General features: G+C 39.8%; 1 protein-coding gene and 1 non-coding gene across 3 annotated transcripts in view; both read right to left on the bottom strand.

Annotated features, from left to right (window-relative positions):
• Window positions 1–23,055, bottom strand: part of LOC128744097 (mitogen-activated protein kinase 1) — a 122,581-nt gene that overhangs the window by 96,351 nt on the left and 3,175 nt on the right. For both annotated transcript variants that reach the window (XM_053840875.1, XM_053840876.1), the window contains exon 2: window positions 17,599–18,274. In XM_053840875.1, coding sequence (XP_053696850.1) covers window positions 17,599–17,810 — 212 coding nt within the window. In that variant the 5' untranslated portion in view covers window positions 17,811–18,274. The remainder of the gene's footprint in view (window positions 1–17,598; window positions 18,275–23,055) is intronic.
• Window positions 3,306–3,378, bottom strand: Trnav-aac (transfer RNA valine (anticodon AAC)). Its single transcript has one exon. It is a non-coding gene; the product is annotated as a tRNA-Val (tRNA).

The raw sequence follows: 23,055 nt of genomic DNA, 5'->3' as shown, positions 1-23,055 counted from the left end.
CTGATGAAGATGAGACGCTGTTTTGGCCGGATTTAACCATCTTGCTCGCTGCGCATCTAGTCGTCTTGTTCCTATCGGATTTGAAGCAAACACCATCTTTACAGAGTAGTTGTCCGGCATTCTTACAACATGCCCTGTCCATCGTATCCGTCCAGCTTTTGAATACTGGGCTCGCCATAGAGCTGTGCGAGTTTATAATTCATCCTTCGCCTCCATACTCTATTTTCTTCCAGGCCGCCGTAGATCGTTCTTAGCACTCGTCGTTCGAAAACTCCAAGCCAAGTTGCCCGTAGAGAACAACAGGTCTAACTCAGGTTTAAGAATGCTGAGTGTGGGCACGAGGAATAACTTTACAAGCCTTGAGCGTTTTGTCCCATGTCAGAGAAAACCTTTTTTGTCGGAAGGTAGAACCACTGCGACCATTATTTTGATCCATTGTATTTTTTTTCAGTCTAGTTTTTAATGACAAGCCCTTGGCGGTGATTCCACTGCAACACGGTTGAGGGATCTTGGTCTTGATGCGTATCTGGGTCTTCGTGTTAGGAGCGGCTCACAACAGCGTCTAACCCGAAACGGGCGGCTGAAGCAAAGAAACCTGTCGGACGCTTCCGTGAGACTCCTCCATTTTCCTCGGCCTTGCAATTCGTAATGCAACGGTCGTTTAACCAAGGACTTACTTACTTATGTGTCCATGTCCGCCGGTCCGGCAGAACAAAGGGATGAAATCAGAGATCTCCACTGCTGACGGTTACCCGCCATGGCTTTTACCTGTCACCAGGACAGGTTCTCGTCTACAGCCCGGATGTCGTTGGCTAAGCTCCGTCGCCATGAGCCTCTGGGTCTACCTCCTCTACGCTGTCCTTGTGAATTCCAGTCGAGTGCTCTTCTGCAAACCTCGTTTGCTCCTTTCCTCAAGGTGTGTCCGATCCACTTCCACCTACGTTCACGAATTTCTCTGGTTATCGGCCGTCTCATTAGATATCCAGTTATCAGGCCACCAGACACGAATGATGTATCGCAGGCACTGGTTAATGAATACCTGCAGTTTTTACGTTGTCTCCGCTGAGACGCACCACGGTTCGCAGGCATACAGCAATACGGATTTAACGTTTGAATTAAAGATTCGAGTTTTCGTACGTAGAGTGATCTGGTTTGAGCGCCAATGTTCCGTGGCCTTCCTGATCCGTGTGGCTATATCAGTCTTGGTACCACCATCGGGCGTTGTTTGGCTACCAAGATATTGAAAGGCGTCTACCTGCCCAACTTGTTGTCCCGCTACTGTGAAGTTGGTGGAATTGTCAGTGTTCACTACCATAGACTTAGTTTTCGCTACATTGACTATGAGACCTGCTGCCTGGGAGCTCTCGGAGAGGTCGTCTAACTTGCTCTGCATATGTTTCGGCGTTGTGCGAGCAAGACAATGTCGTCGGCTAGGTCGAGGTCATTTAGCTGCTCCATCGTTAGAGGATTCCAAACCAATCCTCGATTTGGTCTACTGTCAATTGCTCCGACTAATATCTCATCCATAACGATGAGAAACAGAAGCGGTGATAAAATGCAGCCCTGTCTCACGCCAGCAGTAACCCTTATGGAGTCGGACAAGACGCCGTCGTGCCAAATCTTGCACGAGAACGCCTCGTACTGAGCCTCGATGAGATGGACTAGCTTATCTGGAACTCCTCTACGCCTAAGTGCGCTCCAGATGTTTTCGTGGTTGAGTCGGTCGAACGTCTTTTCAAACTCAACGAACACCAACAGAAGAGAGTCCTGGAATTCGTTGATCTGCTCCAATATAATGCAGAGCGTTGTGCCTGCCGCCGGAAAGTAGCGTCGATCTTCTCCTGGATCCGGTTAGGGATTACCTTACAGAGTACTTTGAGAGTAATACAGAGCAACGTGACGCCACGCCAGTTACCGCATTCAGTTAGGTCTCCTTTCTTAGGGACTTTGACCAATATGCCCTGCATCCAGTCCACCGGAAAAGTTGCGGTTTCCCATATATTGCTGAAAAGCTGATGCATCATCTGGGTTGACAAAGATGGGTCAGTTTTAAGCATTTCGGCTGAAATACAGTCTATCCCTGGCGCTCTATTGGATTTCATACTCTTGATGTCTGCTACAATTTCATCCAGCGACGGCGCCTCCGAGTTGACGTGATTAATTCGACGAACTGTAGGCGTCATTCGCTGCTGGTTTTGTTGGTCTCTGACATTTGAAACTCGGAAGAGTTGTTCAAAATGTTCAGTCCATCGCTTAAGCTGTTCTATTCTGTTCTGTGGACCAAGGATTGCCGTTAATTTTTTTTTAGAGACTTGGCAAGTCTGCTGTTGAAACTTTCCCTATGATAACGGTGGCCTTTGTGTGTTGATTATTTGTCAGATCGTCAGCTGAAGCCTACCAGTGACATAAGGCCTTTCTCAAGGGTTGTTAAACTAATCATGGGAAAATTTTTCGGATGTAGAATTACGTTATACCACTAAGCCTAAATTTAAATTCTGGATAGAGTCACGCATAAATGAAAGATTTTGAACGCTAACAGCTCATTCAACTCTGAACGAGTTTTGATGGCTTGCAAACGTATTGAATAAATACTAAAAGATGCTACAATTGCGTGTTAGCCATTAGCTATTGTGAAAGTTAATGAAAAGTTTAAAAATTGAATTTCCCCATAAATTACCTTGGTGATTGTCTTCCAAAGCCAGAGACAGCAAATAGACACACCTGTTATTTACTGTAATTTCGATTTGAGAAGAAAAAACTGACAGGGTTCAACCGTCCCAACAGGTCTTTGTTTCTTCTCAACCTGGACCAATATGATGTCCTCAAAGAAAAACGTACCTACAAGAAAAGTACGCAACAATCCGAATATATTCGTAAATGAAGTCCTGGAGGAAAAGGCGATGAAAGTGATATAAATGTTGCTTCTTGTCTTATTACGTTATGTGGTGTAATAATTTGAGTATTATGACGCAGTGATTTCTAATATAATCCTAAAATGGGTCATAAGCGGCAATCCTTCGCATATTCGGATTCGAAATAAATTGTATTCCGAGACAAATTTAAAACCAGTTGAAACAGACGGTACTAAGAAAACTAACATGGTTCAAAACAATCACCTTTCGCTTAAAAATTAAGCAATATAAAACCTGACTTGGACGCACAAGTACTCATAAGTCATAACTTCGACAACTTGCTCCAATCGTCCACCTGTTTCGGGAGATTGCTATAAGAATCTTAATCTTAATAGATTACATACATGTAGTCTTGCTCGGTAAACACTTTTCGGAACATAAAATAGAAAAAAATGTTTCCGCCCGGGATCGAACCGGGGGCCTTCCGCGTGTTAGGCGGATGTGATAACCACTACACCACGGAAACTGCTGATGATGGTACAACATTTTGGACAGTCACTGAAGTGTTTTCGGGCTGGACCAATCTTGTCACGTGTGTGGGACGACAGCCCCAATAAATATTTTTAGGAACGAGTTTTCTAATGTCGTGTTTCAGGTAAAATCGTTGGTATTGCCGTTTCCAAATGGCACGAAATTTATTTTTACAATCCCCTTTCTAAGCAACAGCCTAGCGGCTCGTGTCGTTCCACCTAGTGTTAGAGCCTTTTTTGTACCTCGCCGGAAGCTAGTTGCTACGGCAGCCGGATAAGCTTCAAAGTATTCATTCAATCACAGCTTTGTCACAGCATATGAGCTTGTGTGGCTAGCTCCCAAAAGTACAGCTTCTCAATTGATAATGTTCAAGACAATTTTCAAATGAATATTAGGGTAAATGCACCAGTCATGGCTATAGTTAGCACGAAATGTCACTATTTAAGATATTTCCACGTGATATAATACTGAAATTTGAGTCTCTACATTTCCGTAACGAAATTTGAACGGTTTTCAGTCATTATTTGTTAAAAAAACTCTTAGTTTAGACATAATTTATTGTTTTAACGCGATTTGAAAACCTCATTCTAATGTACCAGTTTTGGCTATAGTGTTCTTTCATTCGCGATAAAAGTGTACCAGTTATGGCTACACCGGAAATTTCTAAAAAAAAAATCCACTTTTTTCCTCCGAAAGTAGAAGATTACTCTTTAAAGGTGTGTATTAAGTTTATTGAACTTGATTACATTCACTTAAAGATGTAGACTTGCCTTTCCTTTAGTTTAATCTAGCACTTGATGTGGAATATGTTCAACCGATCGAAAGTGGAATTAAATTTACCGTCACATAGAACATAGAAAACATTCGACATGTTGCACGATTTGGTTTGGTTTACATTGAAACGTTGTCTCTTACAATATATGTAATTTAAAATATGTCCGTTGAACGCGACAACGCGTATGTAGTTTTGTGGTTTTGTGATCAAGGTTTTAAGACTCCGAAACTTTTTCCGGTTAAATCTGTTTACCACAATCGACGAATTTCAAAATGGCTCTAAGTGATAATAAGAACTAAAAAGATGGGTTAAAGATTAGTTCCATTTAAATGAAACGTGTTACAAGTCAATCAATTTAGACATCCCCAAACTAGCGTGACCTTAGAAATAGCGTTTGTGATTTCTCAATGATCTAGTTATATTTAGAACCTCATTTTTTCAAGAAATTATCTTATATTATATAATTAGTCAGATATTACGATATTATGAGGATTGAGTTTTAATTAAAATTACTTAGTCGTAAACTTAGAACTAGTTCTGCGAATTACTTTTAGCTTTGATTGCTCTTTTTTCTCTTTCTTTTCAATCATCTTACGTTGCCGTTCTTCAGCTTTCATCCGCTTGCTTTCTTCGCGCTTCAATTTTATTGCCTCGCGTTCTAGTGCTCTCTGTTTCTTTCTTTCCTCCATTTCCTTTTTCTCGTTCTCCTTTTTCCGTATTTCTTCCAGTCTTTCCTTAGCAGTTAGCACAGGATGGTACCGTTGCGAATAATTACGGTGCTTTCCAACGCGGCGTGGGGTAGGTGGAAGCTCTAAAACCTGTGACAAACGCCGAGTACCAAACACGAACACCTCCGGATTGTTGTCTATGTCGCCAGCAACATTATATGAGTTGTTTGCAACTTTGGACGAGGATGGCTGATTATCAGACATCGGATTCAAAGAACGAGGTTCAAAATCAGTGGTCTTCACAATTTCGTTGCCTATAATGAAAATGATCTATAATTGGAACTTTAATGAAAGCTATATTTACACGTACACTGTAAAACTGGTGCGTTTGCTAATGGCACGCTTATTTGTGCATCCAGATGGTTAGTGCTGCAGGTATCGCTATGCGTTGACAGCAGATCTTCATTATCCGATGCATCTTGATTCCCATTGAAGATGCAATTTTGTTTAAAAAGAATTAAAAGCTTATGTAATCATCTTACCGTATTTATTTGCAGCCGTAGGATCATCTACAGTTGAAGGTGCGTCAGTGTGTGGGAAATTACCCGAATCAGTAGGGCATTGATCATTCGCATAATCAATAAGATCCAAAATAATTGAATTGTCCTGAAGAAGAATTTCATTCTCAATTGGCGCTATTTCGTTTTCGATGCTACCGTGTACTTCAGCAACCGAAGAAATAAAAGTGCTATTATCCGTCGTTGCCGGGTTTTCGTACAGTGTCACAGTGGTGGGCGATATGAGTTCCCAGTTTATACTATTTTCTCGATTCAACTCTACCTCACCGTTGTTGTTCACGCTCACATAAGGTTTAACAAATTCCCGGAAAAAGAATCGGATAATTCGCTCTTCTTTCGAAAGCGAGTAGACATCGCTTTCAATCCTTCTCATAGTTTGCGTACCAATCATATCCACAGCCTGTACGATTTTTTCAATTTGAAGCGGCACATATTCATGTGGCGTTCGAATTGAAACAGGTGGCAGTTGCAGTTGAGGAGATTCAGGACACGTCGCAACGGGAGACTCCGCTTCTGGCGTCAAAATCACTGGATCACGGGTTTCAGCAATGGGACAATCGACTTCTGCACGATCTTGAGATAATTTACGTTTCCTAGCAAGGCATTTGGAATAATCCACATTGTCTGAAATAAATGGACATAATCCACAGACGCGAAATCCATTTGTTATGCTACTGGGCTTAATACCTGGGTATTTTTAAAATTATTTTACTACTCTGATCGAAAAACCTCATGATTTTATTAAGTTTTGTATACAGGTATAGTTTGTGAACTTATAAATGGAAACGATAGTTATAAAACTTGGTTTTCTTTTCTAGGAAACTAAAGACGGCATTTCTGGATTTCTGAGGAAATTTGTTTTTCATAATAAAACTTTTGTTCTATGATGGTCGTTTTAAAAGTTATAAATATTTAAAGCAAGTTATTTTCAGAAAAATATGTTCTTTTTGACATGTTAATTGGAAATAAGATCTTCAAGAAGATTTTTTAAGCATTCTTTTCATTTATAGGGCTATGAACTATTCATGTAGACAAAACTTTGGGCAAACCTGTAGGTTAATTTGGAAAAATACCCACCTTGCTCTACTGTTTTAGCCAATACTTTGCCAAAATGTGATAAAGTTAATATTTCTCCGTGGTGCTCAGATCGCCACTGCAGCACCGCGCGTCTCCACTCGTCCTTAAGTGGCTTAAAAACAGCCACGTCAGCTGGTTGGGTTATGTGAGTTGTGTTCGGGTAAAGTGAAATAAGTATTATTCCCAGCGACTGGCAAAGGTCTGCTACTTCGACCGATTTGTGGGAAGCGTGACCGTCAACGAAAAAAATAACGGGAAATTGCACATTCTGTCTAACCAGGTATGGATAAAAAATCTTCTGGATGTATTCCCGAAAATTATTTACATCCATCCAACCTCGTTCGCTTTGTCCTAGACCCCAGTCGCTGGGGAATCCTGCAACTACTTCCTTCCGAATTCGCTGTCCTGGCAGGATCACGTGTGGATTAACTACTGCTCCAGCAGCGTTAAACGAAAACATCACCGTAACGTTCTGCTTTCCCGGTGCTTGCTCTACTTCGTACACGTTGCGAGAACCAGTCCTAGCAATGACTTCTTTGGACTTGGGGTGTAAGTAAAACGATGTCTCGTCGCCATTATAAATTCTTTCAGGGTGATCCAAGAGATCGAGCAAGTCGTTCTTCGCAAGCCAATCGTGAATAGTACGAAACCATCCGCGAATGTCATTCTCACTAACTCGTGCACTAGCTGAGGAGATAGCCTCCGGTGTACGGAGGGAAAAACCCGGATTCCGACGCATGAACGACGCGAACCATTTTCGTCCTACAAGCGTCAAAATCATGATATTTTTGTAGTTGAAGAATAATTTTCACTTACCAGGGCGATTATTTTTAAATGGGGTGTCTCGCGGGTTTGATCTTAGAAAATCAGCCACTTTAAAAATCAGTGTCTCACGTGAGACCGGAAATCCGCGCTCTTGCATCCCAGTCAGCCAGTCGGCTATTTTTACTTCTTCTTCTCTGGTCAGTACCGATCGTGGTCCCGGAACACTCTTATTCTTCCACTGATCGCTCAGGCGATACCGCGCCGTGGACATCGGAACGTTGTACAGCTTGCAAGCTGCGTATACCGATAATTTGCTTTTCCCATTTTCTCCTCTAATTCGTGCGATGCATTTTGTAATCGCTTCCTCTGAATAGTGTTCTGCCTTACCTTCGTTGCACTGTTTGGATACTTTTCCCATACTAAAAATTAAATTTATTATTGCTGTTTAAGAGTGATAATAGATTTTACGAACCTGAAGTGAGAATCAATTTCAGACAGCACAAACTAGAAAAATTAGCTGGAAGCACTACAGATGACGATTGCCGACCACGATTAAAACGACGAAAATTGACCGGAAACACTATACACAAAGACGACACCCGATCACGTTATTGTTTTATATTTAAAATATCGGATTAAAACCAAGAAAATTAGCCGGAAACACGAAACACAACGATAACTGTCGACCACGTTATTTGTTTATGTTCACTATGACGACGACTGGTGCTCCAACATTTCTTTGCGCGCTATATTCCATTTCGCATGATGCCAAGTAGGGAACATTGCGTTTTTTCTTCACCAGTTATAGTGATAGCGATAAATTCGACAATTAGATAAAATACTAAAGAATTTCACTGTTCATGCAAAAATACAACTCTTTGTAATGCCTTACGTGAAATTCATTGATAGATATTCCGAACATTCTGTTCTGAGTGACTATTTTTAAATGATATATGCGTTAGCAAAACGATAAAAATATGAACAACATGATACACGAGTACAGAAAAACAATAACTATTTATGAAATCGCTCATAACAATTAATTACTATTATTTTGAGTAATGAATGTGCTATTACTTTTCATATCTTATTACATTTAACCACCTGAAAATGTTTCATTTCCTTATATTTTCACTTTTTGTTACACTATAGCAATAACTGGTGCTATCGCCATAACTGGTACACTTTCCCTATATATTTTTACATGCTATCAAAGACATATGACTAATTTACAGGATGCATGATTAATATTAGGTGCATTATTGAAAAGTTAGTTCTAACTTTTCAAGTGGAATATTGAGACTTATAACTAATTTCAAATCCATATTAATAATTGTAGCGTTTAAGCACGAATCGGTGATTGAGAAAAAACCCAACAGCAACCGACAATTCTGCGAAACACAGCATTTAAATCCGTCTTCGATCGATAGTGATAAATATTACATTTTGTAAACAAGTTTTTATTATTTTCAAAGTATTTTTAACATGTTCAACGATTACGAGCAATTTTCTTGTCGAACAGTTTAAACAATTAAACTTATGATCTAGTATAGAAATCCCGGAAAAAGCTTCATGGCATTGCAAGAGGTGGATTAACGTAAATTTTAAATATGCACACCGGCAGAACACAGGCGTAGGTGAAGTATTTTCTCCGAAACTTTGCTGTTTTTGCGAACGTAAGCCCCCACAGGTGATTTCAATTTGTAGTCAAGTCAGACAACAGCCAGCGTACGGTTTGCGGGTATGTTTTTATCAGCTCTGCTACGCCTGAAGTGACGTTAGGTGGCTTGGTTACAGCCTCCCTCTGTCAAGCGAAAAAAGGTCCTGGAAAACGTGTGTGACGTTGGTAGTTCGGAAATTGAGTCTTGGGGTGAATTGTTTATGTTTATTTTTCCCTACATGCAGCAGCATAATCGGGAAGCTTCCTTTCGGCTGGAATTTTGTCATTTCGGTAGGGTTCGGCTGCATTCACGATGCGTGGTAGTCTTTTGCACCAATAAATGTTAATTATTATATTTTTGGTATTTTCAGTACCTTGGCATGCATATTTCGTCAGTAATTTTACACCCCTGGTCAGCGATCATACCCCGTGTCTGCTTGCAATGCAATACTCTGCAATTTTCCTGTATACTGCAGATCCTGTATCCAGCCGAAAGGTGCATATTAAAAAAGGGGAAGAACAGTACGTTTAAATAATTCATCAGTAACAAAAGGCTTGCGAATCACTGAAATTTAGATCAAAATAACTTTATTTCAAACCTTATAATATAATACATTATATTCATCTCAATTCACCTCATGCAATCAGGATTGCGTGATCAAGGATTTGCTTCATTTTCGCAATCGCCATTAGGCCGCATTGAACTAATAATATATGCAGTCGAGTGAAATGTTTCTCCGTGTAGTAGCAAATTGTTATATCAACCATCCCACCATGCGTGAAATAGATTATTAATAATTCAACCGGTTGGTACGAGTTCAACCAATTTTGCCAAATGAAGAGCATGTCGGTATTTCAACAAATAAACGCACCCGATATGATCTCATGTCATATATTCCACCGGAATGTTTCCATTAGGCGTATTAATCAGTTACTCTTGTTTGATAGCTTGCCAAGCGATAACAACGAAACGAAGCCACGGGGAATACGGACATCATCGTACCACGAGCTTTTATTATCTTTGTAATGGATCGCTGCATTACGGTATTTTTTTATTAATATAGAACAAACAACGTCTTGTTAAGAAATACGCTTTTGTATTTACACACTCACATGTAAATGTTAAGCTCTGATGGGCTTTATAAGACCAATTACGTAGCAATCAAAATTTAAGTAAAACGGAAATCGTAAAATCACTTAATGGCCTCCCGCCTTGATAACGAACCATCTAATAGCTTTTCCAATAGCTTTTCTCCTCGTCTCAAATCTGTTGGCTTCTTTAATCTACTACTTTTGAAGAAAGATTTCATCCTCATTGTACCAATTTGTATTTCCATAACATGATTCGTAACATGGTCTAATTAAATTGGATTGGATTGTTGCGGTTTTTCTTCAGTTAAACAATAATTTCAACACAGACATAACAGTACAAACTAAGCGACTATGTGCATTTCACCCGTAGAGCGGGATAAGAATGTAATTTGTCGGACGGAAATCATGTCTTCAAATTTTAGTACTTCTTAGCAGGGCCCGGCATCGTCGAAGCAAGTAAATGAAACTGACTTTCTCTTACCTTCGCTTCATACATGAAGTGACTTGCTTCATTTGTTGAACAGAACGTTTCAAGCGAGCTTCAGTTGAAGTTGGTGGCTGTTTCAATTGATGACGGCAGAAAGTCAGTTACGATTGGTCGACATTGACTAGGTTAATTTTAATATGCGTTGCATTGTAGGAAATGTTACTCAAAGTCAATTTATTTGCATTCAAAGTTGCTGGCCTTCTTCTGAATATTTGATAGAAAAGTACAAATGAAAAGTTGAAATCGATAGTCATGATGACGTGAAACCCGTTTCGCGGACGCTGACTGAAACCAGTTTGAAACTGAAACGGTGCTGCTTCTGTTGAAACCGAAGCTTTACTGCTTCATTGTTGAGTGACGCTATGCAATTGAAAGTGACGTTGTCGGGCTCTGCTTCTTAGTACTTAAAGCATTAAAGACCATTTCCGAGGAACTTTTGCTCGAAGGGTTTGTTAGAAAGGAGAACTATTCGCGCAACTCGTACTCTAAAAATGGATTAAAGATACAAGTCGGTTGGCATTTTTTGCTGTGAATCATTACAGTACATATGTAGTTTCATCCAAAACTTACTAATTAAGGTGCTTAATATATTTTCTCTTGAAAATGACGAAAGATGTTTTTTAAAATAAATCGTTAAGTAAATAATTCTAGAAGGACAAACCTCCTACGAACAAAAATATTACTGCGTTTAGAAGTATTATGATGACGTGTCTGGTATAAAATAGGGTATGTTGCTGCTTCGTCGTAATGCCCTATTCCTATTCCTACCCAACACAAATTATTAAAAATATCAGCATTTTTATGACACACAATGCAAAACTAGTTATTCCCTAATATTTGAGTTTGTTGTCTATCATACGCGATCAATCAAAGTGTGCTGAGATCTATTTAAATGCTTTTTATGATTAAAGAAGTCCTACCAGCCAAATTTCCTATGTTTTTTCGTGCGACGAAGAAGAAAATGTCGACTAATCGTTTTAATTTCCGTCATTCATAAATGAAAATAACTCACGCAACGCATTGTCGTTATTCTATAGCCAGGAAAACTTGCCTGACCTGCAAAAATTTTGTAGAATAACATATGTCATGCCGTCCTACACAAATACATACGCGTTGGCTTCGTAAACATTGTTGTGATTTTTAGTTCGGACGATAAAAAATTTTGATGAACGAGTTTTAAAACGGTACGACGAATTTAAGAAATAAAGTCAGTTGCGTAATTTCAATAATATGCTTTAATAATCGCTTTTCAGTGATTTCAAAGTTCACGGATCGGAAGGTAAATGTGTTTTATTCAAATCAGCACAAGAACTTTTGAAGTATTCATTAAATCCATCCAACAAATGATGAAAATTAGAATGGCTTTACTTACTACGACGGGAATTAGAAATAAACCCTAGCTATTAACAGCTCATTCATTTTCCAAGGGATAATCAATTAATAGTTTCTGTGGGTAAAACACGGTTGAGTATCGACCAAGGCCAAACACGAAACTATTCTTAAATTTAACTAAAAAAACACGGATACTTCGGACAGAAGAAACACAGATGCAGCAAAGTATAGAAGTAAATTTTTGAAAGCTTCCGTTTTATTGCAGGGCTGACTTTTATGGCAGTTTGGTGAAGAGATCGTAGAGGCATGTCTACCGCATTGCATCAGTAAAGTATTTGTCACATTCTATGTTATTCCGAATACTATATTGTAGGGTATATTCTATAAAATTATTATTGCAGAGCTGAATACGGAAAACTTATCGTACAGGGTTTTCCCACAGTAGTGTTTTGCTCCAAAGAAAAGTCGATAAAATTGAGTTCTAACTTATGAATATTTTTCAATATTTCCTTTTAAGCGAAGGTCCCATTATTAACAAGACTGGCCTCTCTGTTATTTTTCCATATACAGTGTGACACATACATATTTTAACAAAAATCATTTTTTGCTTGCAGCGGCATATACAATTAATACAATCAAACTAAGGCCATGTGTGTGTGGCATCATGACCTAAGACTTACTTGACGTAGTATGATTTTCGTATTGTGTCTCGTTCGGTGTGCCCGTACCAGAGTTTGAGTTACGGTCGTTGATAATAAATAAATTGTGAAACGGTGCTACATGCGACACTATTTTTTGTAACCTCAATCATCACGGCATAAAAATAGGACTTGTATACTATACACTAAGAAGATTTGTCGAGACGGGATCGGTTGAAAACCGTAAAAAAACCAAGCGTTTGAACTGAAGAGGTCAAAAAGGTTGTTCGAGAACGAATTCGTCGCAGTTGCGACCAGTCCGCACGGAAAATGGCAGTTCAGCTGAATATCAAAAGGAAATCTCTCGTCGAATTCTTAAAAATGATCTGGATATGAAAGCATATAAAAAACGTAAAATCCATGCATTAACGGAAGCAACAACAAAAAAATGGCAGGAAAGATGCAAACTGCTGCTCTGTTGGCACGGTGTTTCAGAAGTGGTCTATTCTGATGAGAAGTTGTTTGTTCTTCAAACACCGCATCATGCTCAAAATGATCGGTTGTGGTCGGTTTCGATCATGGACGTTCCAAAGCACAAACCACGATACCAAAATTCATCAGTGGTTATGGTATGGGGATGCATTTCATAAAAAGGGAAACTTCCTCTATTATTTATTGACAAGGGTGGGAAAGTCAATGCAAAATACTCTCTAGAAATGGTTTTAGAACAAAATTTGATACCTTACGTTCGGGGAATATATGGTGAAGAAGATTACGGCTTTCAACAGAATGGAACTCCAGCCCACACTGCAAATCTTGTGACGACGTGGTGCAAAGTCAATCCGACGGATTTCATATCAAAAAAGGAATGGCCTCGAAGTTCTCCTGATTTGAACTCATTGGATTTTTGTGCATGGCGGCACATGCAGCAGAAGCTCAAGGATTATAAATATCATAATTTGGATGAATTTAAGTTAGTTATCAACAATATTCCAATGGAAATAGTGCGTGCCGCATGTAATGACTTTAAAAAGCGTTTGAAGCGTGTTATCCAGGCAAAATGCAATTCAATAGAGTAATGATTGTTTATTGCATTCTGTATCTATTGGTAAACAACTTCTAAAAGTAAAATTCGAAATTCAGCCTTTATTTACAGAAATATATGACTTTGTTTTTGTTCGAATACATATGTGTCACACTGTAAACGCCGTGCGTCAGCATTAATGATGTTTCTATTTGCGAAGGTGGTACATTTTGCGTGAGTGTTAGTAAACTCACCAAAATTCCATATTGGTGTGTGTTGGACTATGTTGACATGACGGTATGAATATTGGCACTCACTCACACAGATGCATCTAGGGACTACCTTGGCCGGCAGAGAGAGTTACCATCAGTGTCTCCCGGGAGAGTTGCCAATCTTCTTGTTATGGGGTCTTCGTTTTAAGTCTTTCTTGTTCTGGTTTTCTGAGTTATAACTAACGTTTGTATTAAAAATGGACTAATTTTAGATGACAATGAAAAATAAACTACAACCTATAACAACTTTTTCTTGAATCCTACGTTTATGACGCATGTACAGAAAAAAATTGAGAGCGTTATCAGTTAATTAGCGGTAGCCACAGCGAAGACAGTCCAGCAACTACGCTCGATGCTTTGTTCGTACTGTCAGCTGCACCCCGGAGCGAAGAAGTTGGACATCGTTAGGCACTCCGTGTCCTCTCCCGTCTGGAGAAAGAAAAGCGCGTGGAACGAAAGGCTGGTTCCGGCCGCCCCATCGGTGCTGCGCGATCGTAAAGTGTAGCAGAAACTAAAGAGGAAGACCGAGAGTAAGAGTAGAAGGTGTAGTAGAGTCGTAGAGTCAGTTTCGTAGTGTTGAGAAACCAAAAGCAGCAAGTTATCCGTAGGAAGCCCGTATACGTTTGTTGAAAATTAAGGGGACATAAACGACTAGAATTTTTGGAAAAATCAAAAAAAATTATTCCAAATTTTGATTCTTCAGTCTTTTCCGCTTATTTTGATACTAATTTTGTAATGGTCCGACCACGAGAAGTGGCCGAAAAACGATCATACATATTAGCATTCCAGTGCAGCGTGGAAAAACCTCGACGGAATAAAACGCGGCTCCTGTAAAAACATGATTTACAAGCTTTATGTACCTTTTTCTCAGAAACTACAAAACGATTGGAACAAACTTTTTTTTTATTTTGTTGGTAGATGCTTCGCAAAGACTTTTATAACTTTTGAGCTTTGTGAACAAAACACAGCCAGAGAAATAAGAAAAAGAAGAAAAAAATAGGACTGGAAAAATAAAATTTTGTCTTCTTTTTTTTTCTCTGGCTGTGTTTTGTTCACAAAGCTCAAAAGTTATAACAGTCTTTGTAAAGCATCTACCAACAAAACAAAAAAAAAGTTTGTTCGAATACGTTGTGTAGTTTCTGAGAAAAAGTTTGAAAATCGTGTTTCTACAGGAACGGCCCTTTTTTCTTTCGAGGTTGATCCATGCTCGCACTGGAATGCTCATTTTTTGGACACTTTCCGTGGTCGGATCATTTCAAAATTAGTATCAAAATAAACGGAAAAGACTAGAATTAAGAGTTGAAATAAAAAAATTATGATTTTTTCAAAAAAAAATTGTCGTTTATGTCCCCTTAAGGGCATCTTCTTCAATTATAGTTTAGTGTACGTCCAGGTACAAATGTACAAATGAGAAATCTGACGATGGAAAATACGCGTTCTACGACTGGCTCGAGCAGACCTGTCAGAGAGCGCCTAAACTACAACGTGAAAAATGTCATGGGTGATGCAAATCAGGTGGAAGGAATTCTTTGACATTGGAAGACATTGCCTTCATCTATCGACCAATGATAATGGTCTAAGGCTCATAAACTTTGACATGGCCAGAGGAATAGCCATGTCAGAATATGCGGAAAAATACCTGAAGGCACTCACGATAGACACTTTTCGGATGCCATCGATGTGCGACCTATTCGGGGACCAAATATCGACTCTAACCACAATCTCGTCAGGTGTTAGATTCGGCCAACAAGTAAGGAACTCACCGTTTAAAACGCGCGAGTACAAGGAGGAGGTGCTCGCCGGTACAGAGCGTACAGGAATAAAAATTATGACATACCTGTGATGTGCTATGATAGTGCTGGTGGCCTGCTTACTGGCAAAATTTCGGCACCAACCACGTAGAACAAGCACTAACTGCAGTGCCTTCTACACAGGAAAAGGTTAGTGGGTTGAAAAACGGTAAGATTGCTGGGAAAGTCGTATCTCGGCTGAATTTCTCGAAGTGGAGAGAAACGAGAGGCTTTAGAAGCAATCTACCGGAACATTGTTAGGATCTGAAATAACTAATAACTTATGCCGGAGGAGTGATTACATGACCTCATTTGCTCTTTTTTCAATATCGGACATAGACTGCAAAAGCTATCGAAGCACAACATTGCTCAATTCTGCCAATGAAGTACACTCCCGCATCCTGTTATGTAGAATGAGGCCGTCCTCCGGACCGACCGTACTCCTTCGTCGACGAGTAACAAAAGGGTATTCATAAAGGACGGATCAGATGTTCACCCTGCTTCAGTTCAGTTACTGTTGATAAGTTCCGGAAGTACAACTTATCAACTTCTGCTTTTTGACTTTAAGGCAGCGTACGATTCAGTCAAACTAAATGAGATGAAATAATACAAAAACATAATTTTCCAACCTAGTTAGGCTGATCGTACCAGGCTGGATGGTTCAAAATGGCGGGTAAGACATTGCCTCTTCAGTGATTGAAGCAAGGAGAGGCCTTTTTAATGTCACATTTTTAAGATTTTTTTGTAATTTGTAGCACCAGTCTACTTTAGGTAATTAGCAAAAAACTGCATACCAGTTGACTAAAGGAACTTGCACAAAACGAAAAATATTAGCCATTGCATTGACAACTTTTGGTTGAAAGTTAAAAAAAAATATTCTGGGTTATTAGAGTTATCCGGGCGTATGAAAGGAAAGCGTTATAATATTGATACTACCGATTGTATGGTGTCAGGTTTCGCAAAACATCAATTTCGCAGTTGATAGAGGAATTGTTTATGTTTCAATTGACTTCAGCTAGATATCGTCGATTCCCTCGTGAACATTTTCGTCTGATAACAGCCTCGCTTAGAGTGCATTCTTCAATATGGTATTTGAATTGCACTACACTACAGTTTGCTCCGTACTATATTCAAATACGAGTACGTTCTTGAATTTTACGTCTGCTGTTGTGGTGTGCGGTAAACTGGAGTGGTTCTGCAATTACTTAGTAGACGCGACGAGATCCATCTGATCCATCTCGAAAACAATATTTAAACGGAACAGCATGGCAAACTATTGCAATGAATATAGCCCAGTCATGAGGTGTTTTTTTTCTTGGGCCTCTCGAATGCCACGTGTACTGTGTTCCCTTCCATACGTGAATGATTCGTTTCCATCAATTGACGAATGATCTTTATTCAATGACCCATTATTTGGTGCTCGCTTTTCTACTATACAAGGAAACGAGAATAGGATATTTTTATTCCAATTATAACTAGCCTAACGCACGGATCATTGTATGAGATAACTTCTTTAACCGTAGGCGGTACACTTTGAAGATCTTTGATTAAATTTGACCCAATCTCTTGGGAGCCTCGTCCGGCCTGTTTCGTCTTATAAATAGCAAGCAGACATAAGTTGTAAATGTAGAAAACATATACATGAGAATTGTTTTCTAAGAAGATCGAACGATGACATCCACTAAGTGGATGTGGATGAAACTCGATTTTTTTTATTAAAGTCTTCAAATATCTTTCATAATAAATTTCAAGTCTATAGGTATGATTACGTTATAGCATGTGTCTCATCGATGGTTCAATTTTTTTGCAGCCAAATTTGTGTGAAGTGAATTTTATTTCCAGACACAATCTACCGATTTTCTAAATAATGTAATAAAATCCACATATAAGAACTCTTACTAGAAAAAAACCCAAAAACAAATACTGCAATCTAACATATTGAAATAACAAAGGATTCTTTCACCATTTCGGTTACTATTAATCGTATAAATTTCTTGCTACAATCAGGAGACTTCAGAAAAAAAAATTATTTAAAAAAAAGAAAAAGAAATACTCACACAACCATTCCGTAGGCACCCTCTCCGATGTAGGCCAGCTGGGTGTAGCGGGGCCCTACCTCGAACACTTGGCCCCGAATAACCTCCGCGTTGGGGTTAGTGTTGACCACACCGTTGTTCGGGCCCGGATTGGCTGGGGCTCCGTTCGCAACGGGACCGGCCGCTCCCGGGGCGGCGACATTGTTCGGCTGGCCGACTGCTTCCGCCATCATTGAAATCTGAGTTTGCAGTTCCTAGTGCACTATTCCGTCGTAGTGTGAACCCGCGCGCCGCGTAGCCGGTTTCGTTTCGTTTCGTTTCGCTTTGGCGCTGTTTTTTTCTTTTCTTGATAACTTCTTTATCACTAGCACTAGCACGCTGTGTTTACCGACCAGTCGGGTCCTGCTCGGCCGGGCTGATGGACAATTGAAAACACTTTTCTACTATCACACCTGCACCGTCCTGTCAACGCCCAATAACGGCGTCCGCTTCTCCTGTTATGGTTGGCTTTTTCACGGCCTAATACCACCACTTACACTTACACTGGCGACCGTCGATTTTTGCCGGCTCTTTCTTCCGTTCGTTCAATTGTGACTTGTTTACCTTTACCGGGGCTTACTCAAGTGGATCCGCAATCACCCACACCTATTGTGGTATGTATTCTATAAATACCGTTGCCACTAAGCTGGAAATATTTCTGAAGATAAAGCAATCGTATCAGTTTTTAAATAATGAAAGAATGATTAATTTCACAATAAAACTAGACTATAGTTATACAACCGTAGTTTCTACTTTAGCACTGAAATAAAATTTAGCAACCGTTTTCATGAACAACTCAAGAGTTAAAGTTATTTAACGACTTTTTGATAAAATCTGCATTCCACGTCCTGCAAGGCCTAATCGGCAAACCGTCCACCCAAGGGACGCTCGTTCGGTTCGTAAATTCTTGACCCGATACCATCTCACATGGGTGCAGCAAAATATGCCAGGTTGTCATCCTGTGGACTGCGGACTGACCCAACTCTTATGAAAGGCGTGAAGTGGAGACATTTTTTGACGACACTGGCTTGAATGGAGGCTGTTTTTTTGGTTACGACCACTACAAATTATTGTCACGAAGGTGGCTTGTTGTCACACGAAATAAATTTATTTGGCAATTTGTCTACCATACGAGCGAACTCAGAAGGATCGTTCTGATGGAACAAACATTTTTAATTTAACAAAACTACATGAATTGGGAACGAATATTCGATTCGATTCGATATTCGAGAAATTCGATTATTCCATTTTCACTGATCAACCATTCATGCAACTTAAAAAGTGCAAACTTAAACAAATGATAAATGATAACGTTAAAATGTTTAACGTCATTCGAAAAAAGTCTTCGGCAATGATGCGGAACGGCCAATAAAACAGAGATCCCAAATTACTACCTTGTAGCACTCCTGAGACATTCGAAATCTAAAATCGTATTTTCACGTACAGTGGAGAATTACAATTCATCAGGTTGTGTTTTGTGTATTTCTAGCAACGCATGGTACGATTACGAATCTGGAATGTCACAAACAGCTATTTGAGATAATTCTGCTGTGAAAAGATGGATCGCATCAAGGTTATGCTCCAACTACCGCTTTACCAGCAGGATTTTTATTAACCACACATGCTTCACCAGGTCTAGAGATAACTCTATGATCGCAAGATCCATTAAGAAGGATCCGTCAGTCATCCTTCAATGTACAACCAAAACATCTGCCAAGAAACTACTGATACTGAAGAAAAAGCTGCTGTTTGCTCAAAACATATATACTAGGATTGGAAGAATTGGCGAACAGTCCTATTTAGTGATGAGTTGAAGTTCAACATGGAATTTGCTATATACTTGTATCAGTAAAAAAAACGCTTGGATGAACGTTACTGCCAAAAAAACAAAAAAGCACGTGGAGGCAATGTGAAGCTCTGGGATACTTCTCTACTAACGGGATAGGTCCAATTTTTGGACACGTAAGGAATATGAACCATTTCATGTAAAGGATGAATAAGGTGTCATACTCCGAATGGAATTTTTCAGCAAGGTAACTGAACTGGCCCCACCGCAATCTCCGAATCTCAAACTGATCGAGAACCTGTGGGAGATCTCGAATAGTGAAGCAGTCCACAGCAAAGAAAAATTGTTTGAACAATTAAAGACGTGGGCATCGTTTCCGCAAAACTTGATTGACAAACTGATCGGATCTACAATGTCTTAATGAGCTGTAAATGAAAGGAAAGTTATTGCTACGGCATTTAGAAAGTCAAATATTATGTGGTGAGCAATACAGTTGGATTTCGAATTTGGCAACAAATGCGTGTCGCCGCATCCTACTGTATTCGAATTTGTTTTGTCTAACAAGAAAATTTTTTTTTTAATTTCTTAACATATTATGGAGAAGTACTGTATGAAACATGTTTAAATTGTTACGTGCTTGCTGGCCAATTTTAAAACCAAATTTGTTATCCAATATCGCACAAATTGGGCCAAATTCGGTCCGCAAAATCACATGGAGTTTGGCAACTCCTGTATGATATTATTTCGATGGCCCCGTCCTCGTGTGTCTGTTCGGCAACCGAGCTCTTCAGATTTACTACCAGAGCGTGCGTGGGCTGCGTACTAAAATCGTATTACCTGACTTGCAGAAACGATTCACTGGCAAGGACAACGTAGAGCGATCAGAAGGGAACTGAGTTCAAAACGTCACTGCCACAACCTTAGAGTTTGCAACTGGTCCCAATTGTTGTGTTGTAAGATCCAATTAGGTACAACCTATTACACAGGTTATAACCAACCAACAATTTTCTAGAAACTGAGTTTAGGTATTTGATTTGATGCATTCATCTGACAATGTCTTAATGAAGGTCACACAAACTCTTACAGAGCATCAGTTCTTGACATTTTTTGAACAAAAATTCGTGTAGACTCTCCAAATTCGTACAGTTCTTCAACCCGAGTGAACACCCGGATGCATGACTGGTCACTGGTTCGTGATACCCAAACGTGGTTCGGTGGAATTCCGTGTGCAATAAAGCCGTAGTTCGCGGAGATCTTTGAGATGCTCGGAAATTCACTTTTGAAAGCAGCGTCGGCGAATCAATGTCGTTGTTCAAAATTTTTGCTACATACGTTGCCTGCTAAACTTTTCTGCGCCGTTCCAGTGTGTCCAAACCGAGCAGAAGACAACGTTCACGATAAAGAGGAAGCTTCTCTGGGTCTCTCCAAGGCAAATCTATGAGGGCAATACGGATAAATCGTTTTTGGATGCGTTCGATTCTTAGAATCCAGGTGAGCTGGTGTGGTTGCCAAATCACGCAGGCATTTTCAAGCAAAGGACGGATTAATGCACAGTATAACGATTCCAAGCAGTGAAGGTTCTTAAAATCTCTTCCGATTTTGGAGATAAATCCTAGCTGTCGGGATGCTTTGAAAATAATAGCAGGACGGTGCGCGTTAAACATAAGTTTGGAGTCGAGTAAGATGCCGAGGTCGCTAACTTGCCCTACCCTCCGGAGAGTATTTCCGTTTATATTGTAGTCAAAGATGATAGGGTTTTGAGTGCGAAGGAACGTTATTACCTCACATTTTGCTGTGCTCATTACCAAGTAGTTGATCTTACACCAATTCACAAAGACATCTAACAATCTTTGGAGCCGACGACAATGGTCGATGGAGCGCACGGTGAGAAACAATTTAAGATCGTCAGCGAAGATAAGCGCGCATCCGGCTTCTAGTAACATAACTACATCGTCAAAAAACAATATGAACAGCAAGGGCCCCATTTTGCTTCCTTGAGGAACACCAGACTTATTTGTAAACACAGATGAAACAGTAGATTCTGACTTGACTTGCAAGACTATATCGCCTAAAATGATTCAAGCCAAGCCAATAGTTGCTCCGAGGCTCCCAAACGATGCAATTTTCGTAGAAGCATACGATGATCGATCCGGTCGAATGCAGCTTTTATGTTAGTGTAAACTAAGTCGATTTGTGCTTTTTCTTCAAAGTGCGTGATGCAGAAGGAGGTAAAGTCGAGTAGGTTGGTGAAAACCGATCGGCCTGGCATGAACCCGTGTTGGTAGGCTGATATATAATTTTTGGTACGGTTAAGCATGGCAGTACCCACAATAATTTCAAAAAGTTTAGAAGCTGCAGACAAGCTGGTAATTCCTCTGTGGTTCCTAACATTCCGACGATCGCCACTCTTATGAACGGGAAACTAAGAATCGTTTCCAAATACTAGGAAGGAAATTTTCCTTGTGCAAGACTTGTTGAAAATACAACAAAGTGGTACAAATAACTCAAATGCGCAGCGAGGTATACCCTGAATATGTAATTAAAAGGTAGCTTCCGAAGAAGCTGTAGTAAGAGCTCCACAGAAGCAGAGCAAATGTACTGAACTTTCTTGTTCTGAGTTACAACAGTGGCAAATGTAAGTGAAGACCTTGATAATTCTCTTTGAATGATAAAGAGTAGGAAAATGTCCGATTAGTAGCCCCGTAATTGTTTGTAGTAATCTACGTCTGGCCAGAAAGTCTCTTTAAAATACTCCTGCACTCACAAACTAAATTGGATGCACATTTCGTGGACTTGAAGGGCAGTAATGTAGCCTGGTACTAGCACGGGAATAAGTCGGGAATTGGGCGAAAATTGCTCTAAATCGGGAATTTTTGAATTCATGCTCCAACGAGCTGTGTTCATTGCTGGAATATTACTGGGAGATATTGACACCCCAGGCATCCTGAACCAACTTTTTCGAGGCATTTCGACGGGTGCCGAATACATTGTTCATACCTACGAGGGACAACTTGGTTTATAAAAGTAGTCACCCTATTCAGGGACGCGACGAGATCTTCTTGGAATGTAGCGTGCCATTTTTGGGATTTCGAAGTATAAAATTTCAGAACAAATCTTCAGCATACAGTCAAAAATCTACCAGAATGAATCTGAATTAGTGAATATAAGGGAGTTAAAGCCATATCTGGCATGATCGTCTGCAAGTTCTTGACCTGAAATCCAACACAGATCTACTAAGTGTACCTGGCTTAGTTGTCATAAAAAGCAAATTCAGTCACAGACAATTTATGAGGAACACTTTAAGTGTTGTCCATGGTGCAAGGATACGTACGCAGAAATCTGAAAAAGTCTGGTAATTTGTCAAAAAAGGAGGATGACTTGTTTGTGGATTTGTTTCCGGAAAGTGAAACCGTCTTTCAGACATTACCCTTCTTTATCGACAGACTTCGCAACCGGTTACGCAGAGTACAGGACAATTACGAGGCGGGCTACTGCAACCTAATGATCCTACTGACTCTACCAGCACCACCCAACCGAGATTCGAACATACGACGGTTTCGCAGTGGCTATCAGTATTGTAAGACTTGAAGAAGCAAAAATTCAATTGAAGTTATGGAATGTAAAAAACCAGACAATTTTCCAGAAGGTAATTA

This window comes from Sabethes cyaneus, chromosome 3 (genome assembly GCF_943734655.1).
Source record: "Sabethes cyaneus chromosome 3, idSabCyanKW18_F2, whole genome shotgun sequence".
Classification (NCBI taxonomy): domain Eukaryota; kingdom Metazoa; phylum Arthropoda; class Insecta; order Diptera; family Culicidae; genus Sabethes; species Sabethes cyaneus.
This window is presented reverse-complemented; position numbering and strand designations above follow the sequence as displayed.